General features: G+C 44.0%; 1 protein-coding gene across 2 annotated transcripts in view; it reads right to left on the bottom strand.

Annotated features, from left to right (window-relative positions):
* The window catches only part of tph2 (tryptophan hydroxylase 2 (tryptophan 5-monooxygenase)), a 36798-nt gene extending 25217 nt beyond the window's left edge, over nt 1-11581 (bottom strand). Inside the window, exons 1-5 of one of the 2 annotated variants that reach the window (XM_018755771.2) lie at nt 11480-11581; nt 10822-10965; nt 8987-9170; nt 7085-7227; nt 1384-1451 (exon numbers count right to left, since the gene is read on the bottom strand). In XM_018755771.2, the coding sequence (XP_018611287.2) occupies nt 1384-1451; nt 7085-7227; nt 8987-9170; nt 10822-10965; nt 11480-11581 (641 nt within the window). The remainder of the gene's footprint in view (nt 1-1383; nt 1452-7084; nt 7228-8986; nt 9171-10821; nt 10966-11479) is intronic. The other variant, XM_018755772.2, reaches the window with a different exon arrangement.
* Between the last annotated feature and the right edge of the window lie 723 nt (nt 11582-12304).

The following is a 12304-nucleotide window of genomic DNA, read 5'->3' as shown; positions in this document are numbered from 1 at the left end:
AAACAAACACAGTGGTTCAAAGATTCATTGCTCGAGCAACAAGGACGTTTGGACCTGTTGGCTTCCATGTAACATATGTGAGTAATAGCCCATCTAACAGACTAAAATGTAACTGATGCCGTCATTCAGTTTATGAACAATAAATGTGATAACCTCAATAACTTAGCATACTTAGTGCAGCCATCATATTCAGATTCAGTTAATAGACTTTTATTTATGAAATGTGCATAATTTGACCCTTTTCTGTAAAGCGTTATTCCATATACTTAATGCACTGCACATATCATTCTGTCACACATACATATATATGTACACAGACATATAAATATAGATAGATAGGAAGGCAGACAGATACAACTGAACTGAAAAATGACAACATAAGAACAGTCACAATTACTTTTTTGGTCAGCAAAAACCAAGAAAATGATTGTGTTTCCTCAAAATAAAAATATAAGACAGTTGAACAGGCCTTAAAAAACAAAATTCGGAACAATCTTGGAGACCCCCACCCCCCTGCCCGCCAGTGCTGTGGGAGGGAGGCGGGAATACGAGGGAGTGAACTGCTCAGCTACTTGTTGTGCTAAGCCGAAGTATCTCCGAATCTATATGCTCTGTGTGGGGAAGGTGGGGGAGTCTTTAAAACATTCGTAGCAGGCAGTAATTAGGGTTGTGTAATTACTGCAATTCAGTTGTAAAGCTCACTTAATTATTTAGAAAGTAGGCATAGAGAGACATGGTTCTGACATGGTCTCTGCCAGAGTTCGCAAAACAGTGTAATCAGTGTGAAAGTAATTAGGTAAAGCAACTTGAATAAAAAGTGTGAGCGTCACACAGAGCAGAGTAGATATTGTTCAGGGCCCACCAACACAGTTCACTCTTATTTACAGTACATAACTCACTGGCGATATTTATGTGGAAATAATATATATATAATAATATATAATATATCATTTGAAGGCCATATCTAACAGATATTTAAGACATCTACAGTGCAGACAACTCAAGGTTTTTTTGCCCAGAGTTTTGAAAATAGTCTCATGCTGGGGGTAAAACTAACAACGCTCACATGTCCAGCTGTGGAGCGCTACGTTGGCTTTCTGTTTGTGTAGCCCAGAGCCACTGGGCTGTTTCCTGAACCCCAAGCATTCTCTCACACCTTGGAAAAACACCAACAAAGGCATCAGTGCTGTGAAGGCATTCCTTGGGATTGAGTGTTATCCCACATTGTCTACTTTGGTTTGACCTTTTCTTTGCAGGGGGTCGGGGGATATCTGGCCCTGTAAATGAGCAATTGTGTCTGAGGGACAGCAACTTACAAGACAATAAAGGTAGGAAAAATATCAGGTGGACGAGCAACAAGGGAGAAGCAGATGTGTTACTCACAATTTGTAACTCATGGCCACTTCCACAAAGTATTTTCTCCGTTGGCGGTAAATGGCATCTTTAAAGCCCTGAGACAGATGGGGGAGAGAGAGAGAGCAAAAGAGATGTTACCTTCCATGGTGGTACAACCGCTGGAGGAGGGGGTGCTTGGATCTAAAGAACTCCTTCAAGCAGCTTTCAGGCTTGCTGACAGCCTCCAGCTTCAAACAAGATAGGGCACGATGGTTAGCACTTGATTAGACAGCCAAGTGAAGCTGGGCTTCCACATTTGTGTGGAGCTACACCTGATCAATTAGTGAAAGCAGTGATCACGGCTTTAATGTCCCAAGCTGCTCGCTGCTTAAAAGCCATAATGAGGCAAAACAACTCGTGAGAAAATGTTAAATGATGTGGCCACACTGCTCCTTCCAATGGTCCCTTCTCCAGGTGGGAAGCTCTAAGACCTGCTTTAGCAACATAACCCTACTAGCTTGATGAATCCCTTAAGCACTCCACCTGTTCCTCTTTCTGTGTGCTGCTCCCTCATAGGGAGGAATCACAGGTGGTTATGACCAAATGGTGTACCAGGGGAAAAGCTGCATCACTCTCTTTCACCTCACTGTGTTCTGATCTTCATTTACATTGAATTTTAATCACTTAGCAGACACTTTTTTCCAACATTATGTACATCTCCAAGAACATTAGAAAAGCGCATCACTCCAACAGCCCTTCCTGGATCGGGTCCTTGTCGTGGGGTAAGGGCTTGCATGATCTAGAGATCTCCAGAGCTATATCGTCAGGAGCAGAATGCTCCTGGTAGGGTCTCCCATGGCAAACAGGTCTGAAGTGAAGATCCAGACTAACACGATCCAAAAATCCCCATGAAAAAAGTAAATCAGACAATGTTTACCCTACTTGGAATAGAGTCACCGGGACCTACCCCGGAGCCAGGTGTCGGGGTAGTGTTCTTAGGCAAGCGCCTGGTGGACAGGCAGCCAACCTAACCCGGTTGGGCTCAGCCCAAAAAGGCAACTTGGGGGCGCCATGTGAGCCTACCACCGGCAAGGTCCAGCATGAGGCGTTGGATGCATTTACTTTCAGGCAGCAGTAGGGGGTGGAGTGGCACATAGCATCACGGATCATGGTGGCAGAAACTGGATCTTGACATGTGGAATGTAGCCTCACTGGGGGAAATGAGCTGGAACTGGTGTGGGAGGTTGACCAATACTAAATAGTATGGCTCTGGAATCAGACTTGTCAATAGGCGGTGGTGTCTCTCCTACTCAGGAGGTGCACAGGGTGAGAGGTGTCAAGCTGGTGTGGAGATACTCACAAGCCATCGGCTGGCTGCCATACAGTTGGAGTTTGTCCCGGTGGACAAGAGGGTCTTAAGGTCGCAGAGAGGAAAACGTTGACTGTTGTGTGTGCTTGTGCACCAGACAGCAGTTCAGAGAATTCAACCTTCTTGGAGAAAGTGGGAGGAGTTCTGGACAGGGCCTCACCTACAGAGTCCATAGTCCTACTGGGGATTTTGCTCATGTTAGCAATGACTGGGAAATCTGGAGTACGGTGATTGGGAAGAATGACTTGCTCAATCTAAACCCGAATGGTGAAATGTTATTGGACTTCTGTGCTAGCCATGGTCTGTCCATAACAAACACCATGTCTGAACACAAGGATGCTCATAAGTGTACTTGGTACCAGAGCTCCTTGGGCCAAAGGTCAATGATTGACTTTGTAGTTGTTTCATCTAACTTGAGGCCACATGTTCTGGACACTCCGCCATCTATCCAGCATTATCTTCTGGTGAGCTGGATAGATGGCGGGGAAAACTGACAGACAGACCCAGTAGATTCAAGCGCATAGTGAGGGTGTGCCCGGAACAACTATCAGAGGACCCTATCTGGAATGACTGTAACTCCCACCTCCGTGAGAACTTCTCCCATGTCCCAGAGGAGGTAGGGAACATGGAGTCAGGGGGACAAGAACCCGGTGGTGGACACCAGTGGTGAGGGAAGCCATCAAGCTGAAGAAGGAGGCTTTTAGGACCTGGTTGGCTCTGGGGACGCCTAATTCAGCAGATCGGTACCAAGAGGTAAAAAAGACGGCCTTGTTGCAGTTACAAAAGCAAAATTTGGAGCATGGGAGATGTTTGGAGATGCTATGGAAAATGATTTTGGGTCGATCTCAAAGTGGTTCAGGGGAACCATCCGGCAGCTCAGGAGGGGTCAGAGGAGCTTCACTCAAGCTGTGCTTAGCAAAAGCAGAGAAACTCTGACCTCAGTTGAGGACATTGGCAGAAACTGGAAGGAGCACTTTGAGGAACTCCTAACCCTAGAGATTTGCCTCCCTGACAGAAGTCTGGCCCAGAGGCTTCAGGGGATATCAGAGTCCATTTCCCTGGTGGAAGTCACTGAGGTAGTTGGAAAGCTCCACAGTGGCAAAGCACCAGGGGTCTGTCATGGCTGGCATACCTCCACAATGTTGCATGGACCTCAGGGACAGCACTTGTGGATTGGCAAACTCATTTACATTTATTCATTTAGCTGATACTTTTCTTCAAAGCAACTTACAATGTTAAAGTTACAATCACTTACCCATTAATACAACTGGGTAATTCTGCTGGAGCTATTCATGGTAAGTACCTTACTCAAGGGTACTACAGCCAGAGGTGAGACTCAAACCTCAATCTTTGGGTGCAAAGGCAGTTGTTTTAACCACTACACTACCAGCGGTCCCTTGGGTGTTCAAGAGGAACAATGCGGATTCTGTCCTGGCTGTGGAATAGTGGACCAGCTTTTCACCCTCTCACATATAATTGAGGGGCATGGGAGTTCACTAATCCAGTCTACATGTGTTTTGTGGACTTGGAGAAGGCCTACCACCATGTTCCCCGAGAAATTCTGTGGGAGGTCCTTCAGGAGTATGGGGTAACGGGGCCACTACTGTAGGCCATTCGGAGCATGAGCTGTGTCCGCATACTCGGCATTAAGTCAATCCCGTTCAGTGTGGGTGTTGGACTCCGCTAAGGTTATGCCTTGTCCCCTCTCCTGTTTGTGGTTTTCATGGACAGGATATCAAGGTACAGCCGAGGTCAGGAGGGAATTCTATGTGGGGGCCAGAAGGTGATGTCTCTGCTTTTCTGTGGCTGATGTTGTCCTTTTAGTACCTTCACATGGATACCTCCAGCACGCACTGGAACAGTTTTCAGCCAAGTGTGAAGCGGCTGGTATGAGGATCAGCACCTCCATGTCTGAGTCCACGGTTCTCTCGCAGAAAAGCATGGCATGCCCCCTTCAGGTAAGGAGAGAAAATTTGCCCCAGGTGGAGGAGTTTCAGTGTCTTGGGATCTTATTCACGAGTGAGGGCAGAAGGGAGCATGAGATCAGCTGCATACTGGGAGCAGCGGCAGCAGTAATGCAGTCAGTGTACTAACTGTAGTGGTGAAGGGGGAGCTGAGCCATCAGGCAAAGCTCTCTATTTACCAGTTGATCTACATCCCTACCCTCACCTATGGTCATCAACTCTGGGTAATCACCTCTGCAAGGTGGTGGGACTCGCTCTCCGTGACAGGGTGAGGAGTTCGGCCATCCAGGAGGAACTCAGAGTAGAGCCGCTCTTCCTCTGCATTGAGAGGAGCCAGTTGAGGTGGTTTGGGCATCTGGTAAGGATGTCCCCTGGGCACCTCCCTTTGGAGGTATACCTGGCACGGCCAACTGGGACGAGACCCTAAGGTCAGCCCAGAACCCGCTGGAAAGATTATATTTCCTGGTTGGCCTGGGAGCAGCTGGGGATCCCCTGGGTTGAGCTAAAGGAAGTTGCGAGGGACAGGGACATCTAGGCTTTTCTGCTCTCCCTATTACCACCACAACCCTAGAAGGATAAGCTGTCAAGAAAATGGATGGATAGATCACTCCAACAGAAGGAGAGATCCGGATGCAGACACGTTAGTCTTGAGTACAGTCAATTTGTCACATGCCACAGTGTATACCGTCACAGCTCAGTATGTAACAGGAAGTCATTCCACCACATTGGAGTCAGAACTAAAAACCTTTGTGTTTTTGATTTTGGACCAGCAAGCAGGCAGAGGTAGACCCTTGGTGGTCTTCCAGCTGAAGACCCTGTTGGTGCTGTTAAGCAGGGTGCTCCTGTGTGATATTTCCACCAAAACATTTTGCAGCTTAACCCGTTGCAGCCATCACATTTACTTGTATTTCTTTAGCTGACTATTTCCTCCAGAGAAATGGAAAATATTAAGAGACTTACATGATTTACTATGTTTTATAATTGGGAAACTCCTTTTTTGTGTATTTATTATCCATGCTGCTGACAGTTATTAACAAAATATATTTGTAGTTGTTGCTGCTGAAATTGTCACTGTTCAGCATACAAATGTTAGCCAGTTTTTACCCTTTTTACCATGTACTCTATAAACAATTGGTGAGTTTTTACTGCTTCGAACATCTACATGTCAAGCATCGATCAGCAAACAATTAAATATTTCACTGATAGTTTTGGCATCCAGATAACTGACAACAGAGTTTTAGTCCAATGAAGACACAGGATATTACAATATTAATTAAAATATTACTTACATTTTTATCTGACACTTTTCTCCAAAGCAACTTATATTATTAAGGTTTTCACAGTGATTTACTCATTTATACACACACACATTTTCTGAACCGCTTGTCCCATACGGGGTCACGGGGAACCGGAGCCTACCCGGTAGCACAGGGCGCATGGCCAGAGGGGGAGGGGACACACCCAGGACGGGACGCCAGTCTGCCGCAAGGCACCCTAAGCAGGACTCGAACCCCAGACCCACCGGAAAGCAGGACTCGGTCCAACCCACTGCGCCACCGCGCTCCCCGTCCCCATTTATACAGCTGGGTAATTTTTACTGTGTCAGATTAATGTAAGTACCTGCCTCCTGACAGACTGTATTCCTCTGGTGGTTCTTTATTTTATTACACACACACACACATCTGTCAGAGCACCTTCTCTATGAAAGAGTCCTTTATGCAACTAATCTTTTTCAAAAACAAGAGGAAGACAAATATTTTAACCACACCATTATCCATGTCACACATTTACAGCTATTTCATTCAAGAGGAGCTTAAGTCTCCTCCCCAGCAGGGCTGTCAGCTACTGTAACCCTCAATGGAACATCATAATGGCCAATTAATTATATCATAACTAAGAGTGACTTTTTTTCCATAGTTCACACACATACATGGTGAAAAAGAGGACACAGACAAATCTAAAGGTTTAATTCAGGCAAAAGAATTGCCTGCAAGCAAAGATAACTCTTCAAAGCCTTCAGCGGAGTCCCTTGGACCCAGTACTGCTAATTTCTGTTTCAAATCATCGTTTGTTATGACCAGATTAGGAGATTAGTTACAAGACACTTAGAAATTCACTGCTTCCGCGCACATTTTTGTACTGTCTGCTTTTTTAAAGAGGAGCTATCATAGCCTTGCAGCTCCTCAAGTGTGAATCCATCCTCTTTAATCGTTGCTAATCAGGTGGAAAGTGAGATAATAAAAGGGAAGAGCAGTCAGAAAACATGAGGTCCTCATTCAGTGCTTGGCAATAAGGCACCTTTGTATGAGGGTCAAGTGTTATTCTGTGGACCAAATCAGGTTGAAAAACAGTGGGTAGCCATTGCACATGTGGTTGTATTAAAGAAAATGTAAAGCATCTGGGCAGTGCCTCTTACCGGGTGGTCGGCGTCCAACTCAGACCCGTACATGAGCACCCTGTGGGAGCACTGGTCCAGTTCTGAGATCTTCCGGGGGAACCATGGAACTCCATCCAGCTCTGGTACCCAAAACACAATCATATTTAAAATATGTTTACATTTTTATCAGAATCAGAATCAGTACCGCTTTCTGAGCCAAAAAGAATAAAAGCTCCCCGAATTTAGCTTGGTCATTCTCTGTGCATTCACTGTATAAAAACACACATGATGTAACAATAAATTGGGGTTGCACACACAATAGAAAATTGTCACAAAATACATTATTTACAGAAACTACAAAATATACATATTTATTCTTTTCACAAAACAATCACCCATGTAAGATTTATATTACATTTCCAAAAGCCGTTTTTGTGAGCTGTGTAAAGTTCCACAATAATAACATCTATTGAGTTATGAAACAGGGGGGCAGGGGGGCGGGTCCTGCTCTCCAGTGGGTCTGGGGTTCAAGTCCCGCTTGGGGTGCCTTGCAATGGACTGGCGTCCCGTCCTGGGTGTGTCCCCTCCCCCTCCAGCCTTACGCCCTGTGTTGCCGGGTAGGCTCCGGTTCCCCGCGACCCCTCATGGGACAAGCGGTTCAGAAAATGTGTGTGTGAGTTATGAAACATTTATTTAACATTTATGGGCCAGTTTAGTTATTACAATATATTCTTTGGTTGCTCAAAAGGGACTCAAAGCTCAGTTTGTTTCTCCTTGCACCAGTTTTGTCTTCTGAGCTTAATTATCTGTAAAGAGTAATGCGAAACATGAGAAGCCCATTTTCATGCACCTTGAGGTTTTTACTCCAAAACAAGATGTGGTGGAAAAGTTTTAGGAAGACCTGACACTTAATTCATTTCCAAAAATATATCTGTGCTTTTCATTTATTTTTTCCCCCCACTTTCAGGTGTCAGACAAAATGCTTCTCAGATGAAACAGGACACCATGTTACTGTGTGAAGTTATGACGAAACAAAATGATTAGAGTGCAGAATATAAGAGATACATGTTGGAATTGAACTTGTCACAAACTGTCCAACAGTCAGTAATAACCATTATGAAAAATATGCTTATTTTAACTTTCCCTGTCAAAGTAATATTACGTCTGGGAATGTGGGACTCGAAATAGGCTTTTTAAAGAATACAGTTGACCCTTGAAAAACATGGGTTTGAACTGTGCTGGTCCGCTTATACGCAGAGTTTTTTCAATAAATATAGTAGAAAAATTTATGGAGATTTGCAACAATTTGAAAAAACTCACAGATGAACTGTGTAGCCTAGAAGTATCGAAAAAATTAAGAAAAAGCTAGGTATATAATGAATGCATAAAATATATGTAGGTACTAGTCTATTTTATCATTTACTACCATAAAACATACATGTAATACATATAACATCTACAGTGTTTTGTATCATATAAGACAATACTGATGTAGGTACTGACTGACAGACAGGCGATTCATTTTGTAAACAGGCAATGTAAACTTATGGTATTGATAAATACAGTACAGTCCTGTAAATGTATTTTCTCTTCCTTATGATTTTCTTAATAACATTTTCTTTTCTCTGGTTTACATTATTGTAAGAATACTGTACAGTATATAATACATATAACATACAAAATATGTGATAATTGACTGTTTCTGTTATCAGTAAGGCTTACGGTCAACAGTAGGATATTAGTAGTTAAGTTTTTGGGGAGTCAAAAGTTATACACGGATTTTCGACTGGGTGGGGAGTCAATAACAGTCTCAACAAGGGAGCAAAGCCCCATATGGGACACTTTGAGCAAATCCGATACATTCAGTGGAGGTTTCTGACCTCAGTGTGTCACTGTGTGTGAGGTGAGGAGACTGTATGTGAGGTGTTGGTAACACCATACCTTCCTCTTCAGACCACATGTGCTCTGGTGGCTCCAGTGAGATAATGCTTATGTGTTGTTTCAGATGGTGCACCAGGTCGCCAAACTCCTGTTTGCTGCAGCTGCAGTCTGCATAGATCTCCACCTCTGACGCCCGGCGCTTGGACTTACGAGACTCGATGTGCACCAGGTTCACATGCTTCTCCTTGGAGGACAAGGGCAAGAAACATCAGCTCAAAAAAAAACTCCATGCAGTGTATGATTCCAAACTCTGGGTGGGCTATAATAGTGTTTCCTAAAAGTGACCTACCTTCACTGCTTATACTCACAATATCAGCATGTTACTCTATCAGTATGTTCTGGAACATTTCAGTGTTTAACATTCACCATTCAGAGCAACTGGTAGGGTTAGGGTTAGAGCTACTACCTTTGGCTATGAAAGTTGCTGGTTGAAATCTCACCTCCTGCTATAGTACCTTTGTGCAAGGTCCTTACTTCAGTAAAACTACCCAGCTGTATAAATGAGTAAATAATCATATGTAGCTTAACATTGTAAATCACTTTGAAGATAAGTTTCAGCTAAATGAATAATATATTAACGCAATACTACATGTGGAAATAGCTAGGACAGTGCTGCCCCCTGTGGCTGAGTAGGGAAGTGCAGCAGACTCCTCAGTTTGTTGGTAAACTTCGAGTGACAAAACAGAACGACCGGCAATGCTGATCCAAGCTTCTTCCACACGAGAATAAAAAGAAGAACATAGTCTATGTATGTAATTTTCACTCTAATTTTAATAGAATAGGGGGACTGTGCATATTCCTCTCATAAAGTTTTTATAAGCACAGCATATAAAAGGTGATGTTTGTGAACCAGTCGCTATTTCTCCATAGAACTAGCCATAGGACTAGGGAAGTGACACATGGCAGGAAAGTATAACATGATGGTCATTTATATGAAAAACATTTAATTACTGAATAAATGTTATAAATTATATATAAAAATTTGAAAAAGTATCAAATTAAGCATTTATTCATTTAGCTCATGCTTTTCTCCAGAATAGCTTATAGTGTTGAGCTCCATACAGCAATTTATCCATTTACACAGCTGGGTAGAATTTACATGAGTTATTTAGGGTAACTACTTTGACCAAGGATTCTATAGTAGCTGGCAGGATTTGAACCTGTGACCTTCTGACCCTAAGACAGATGCTTTAATCACTATGCTACCAGCTGTATCCAAAACAAAGTAAAACACAGTAATAATTTCAATTCTTGGCAATTATTTGACTTCTTAAAGACTAACCCCCCCCCCCCAAGTTATGCCAGTAGCAGGGGTTAGTCTTTAAGAAACTGCATGTGCGAACAGGGGTTCCAGTCCTAGTTAGTGCTCGTGACCACAATGTTTTACTCTATGAGCTTCCGTTCACACCCAGCTGTACAAATAGCTGAAAGAGGATCCCTAGATGCTCCCTTGGTGAGCAGTCATACCCTGGGAAGACCTGAGAATCAAACATTCATCCAATCTTCCGTGAACATTACCTGAAGTCACTGCTTAGCTAGGAAATATCACTTTCTGGCTTTTACGGGTACTAATAATTTAAAGATTAGGCCATGTTCCAGTTCCGGCGCTTAAATTTGTATGCAGCACTCAAGCAATATTATATTCAGTCCAGATCACAACGCAGATGAACTCAGTGCTGGGAAACAGTGACAACCAGCAGCCCTGACAGCTCTGGCAGGTCATAACTGCCCACCTCCACTCTGGTAACAGAGCCTGATAAGGCAAGTGAGTAAAAAACAAAATAAAGAATAAAACGTTAAGGAACAGTAGGGCATGTGCTCATCACTCCACCCACCTGGAAGAGCCGCAGGGCTCTCACCAAGCAGCCCACCTCGTTCTTGAGGGCGAAAACCACAGCGGTCTTGCCCGTGTCGTCCGCCTGCACTTTATTGTCTCTGTCGGACGTTTCCTCTATCCGGCCAAAGGAGGTTCTGCGTGACTGCGTGGGAAACATGCCAGTAGTCCAAATCCCGTATTTACAACAACGCAATGGAAGTTTCGACTTGTCGTCCAAGTCTTTGAAAGCCTTGATCATATCTAAAGTTGCAACTACTCATATTTTTGTCACACTTTAATGGCACTAGGTGCAACTTGCCTTTCAGTGGAAACTGAAATTACGTCTGGAGCCATTAAAGCAGTCATCAAGTCTGCTACAGTTTACACCTGTTACATTGTTCATGACAGCTGATGTGAGGTGTAAGTGGAATTAAAGCGCTGCTTATTGGTATTTTGGTAGTTAAGTTCTATAGCATGTCTATTTTTTGTTATGCAATAAATAAATGTATTTAAGAATTTATACTTTAGTTACAGTATATATATTTTTTAATATATTTACAGTAGTTAAAACAGGTAGCGTAACAGTGACAAGTATGCCTCCAACCTGCATAAAAATGTTGCAAGTTTTTGAAGAGTTATTGCAGGAAGGAAAATTGTGAGAAGACCTTAAAACTCACAGTTTGCGCTCCCCGGTGCTGCTGGTCAAACATGGCTGAATCCAGGGACAGGCCCCTCCTGGCCCAGTACTTGCTGGAGAACATCATCATGGCGGGCTGCATGCTGGCTCACTGCCGCTCTCGGCTCTTCTGGAGTGGAAGGATGAGTTCCGGCAGGCACTATCTGATTATTCTGCAGAGCCAGTCCGCTCCGCTTTGCGCTCTTGCCGCGAGGCGATCCACTTTATATAGCGTCCTGCGGATGCTGATAAGCCTGTCCCCCGCACCACCCCACCCGCCACTGTGCTCTTGCCCAAAGACGTGTGCAGGTAGATAAAAGCAGACATGGTTGACTTTTCAAGAGTCTACTCCTGGGTGTTTGGGAACACAGGTGACCTGGGCAGCTCGCCCATACCCCTGCGTGCTACTGCACTCTACCTGCACAAGGTCGTGTGTTCCACTCCCCATCAGCATGCGATGAACACAGTCCAGCAGAGGCAGGTGTAATGTAAACTGCATAGCTCCTTGTTCTGGTATGAGCTGTATCATATGGTACAGCAATATAAATCCATCAACCAACCATTATTTATTAATGGCCACTTATAAAGATACAGGGTCATTGTGAAGTCTACCCTGGGTGCACAAGGCATGGGTGAGCATACACTATGGACAGGACCATCACAGGGCAATGACACATGGCAAGAAATTTAAATGCACCAATTCACCTGAAACATACTTCTCTGGATTGTAGGAAGAAACCAGAGCACCTGGACAAAACCCACACGACACAAGTAGAACATGCAAACTCCACAAAGGCAAACTCCAACAGGGATCGAACCTACTCTC

This window comes from Scleropages formosus, chromosome 24, assembly GCF_900964775.1.
Source record: "Scleropages formosus chromosome 24, fSclFor1.1, whole genome shotgun sequence".
In the NCBI taxonomy this organism is placed as follows: Eukaryota; Metazoa; Chordata; class Actinopteri; order Osteoglossiformes; family Osteoglossidae; genus Scleropages; species Scleropages formosus.
This window is presented reverse-complemented; position numbering and strand designations above follow the sequence as displayed.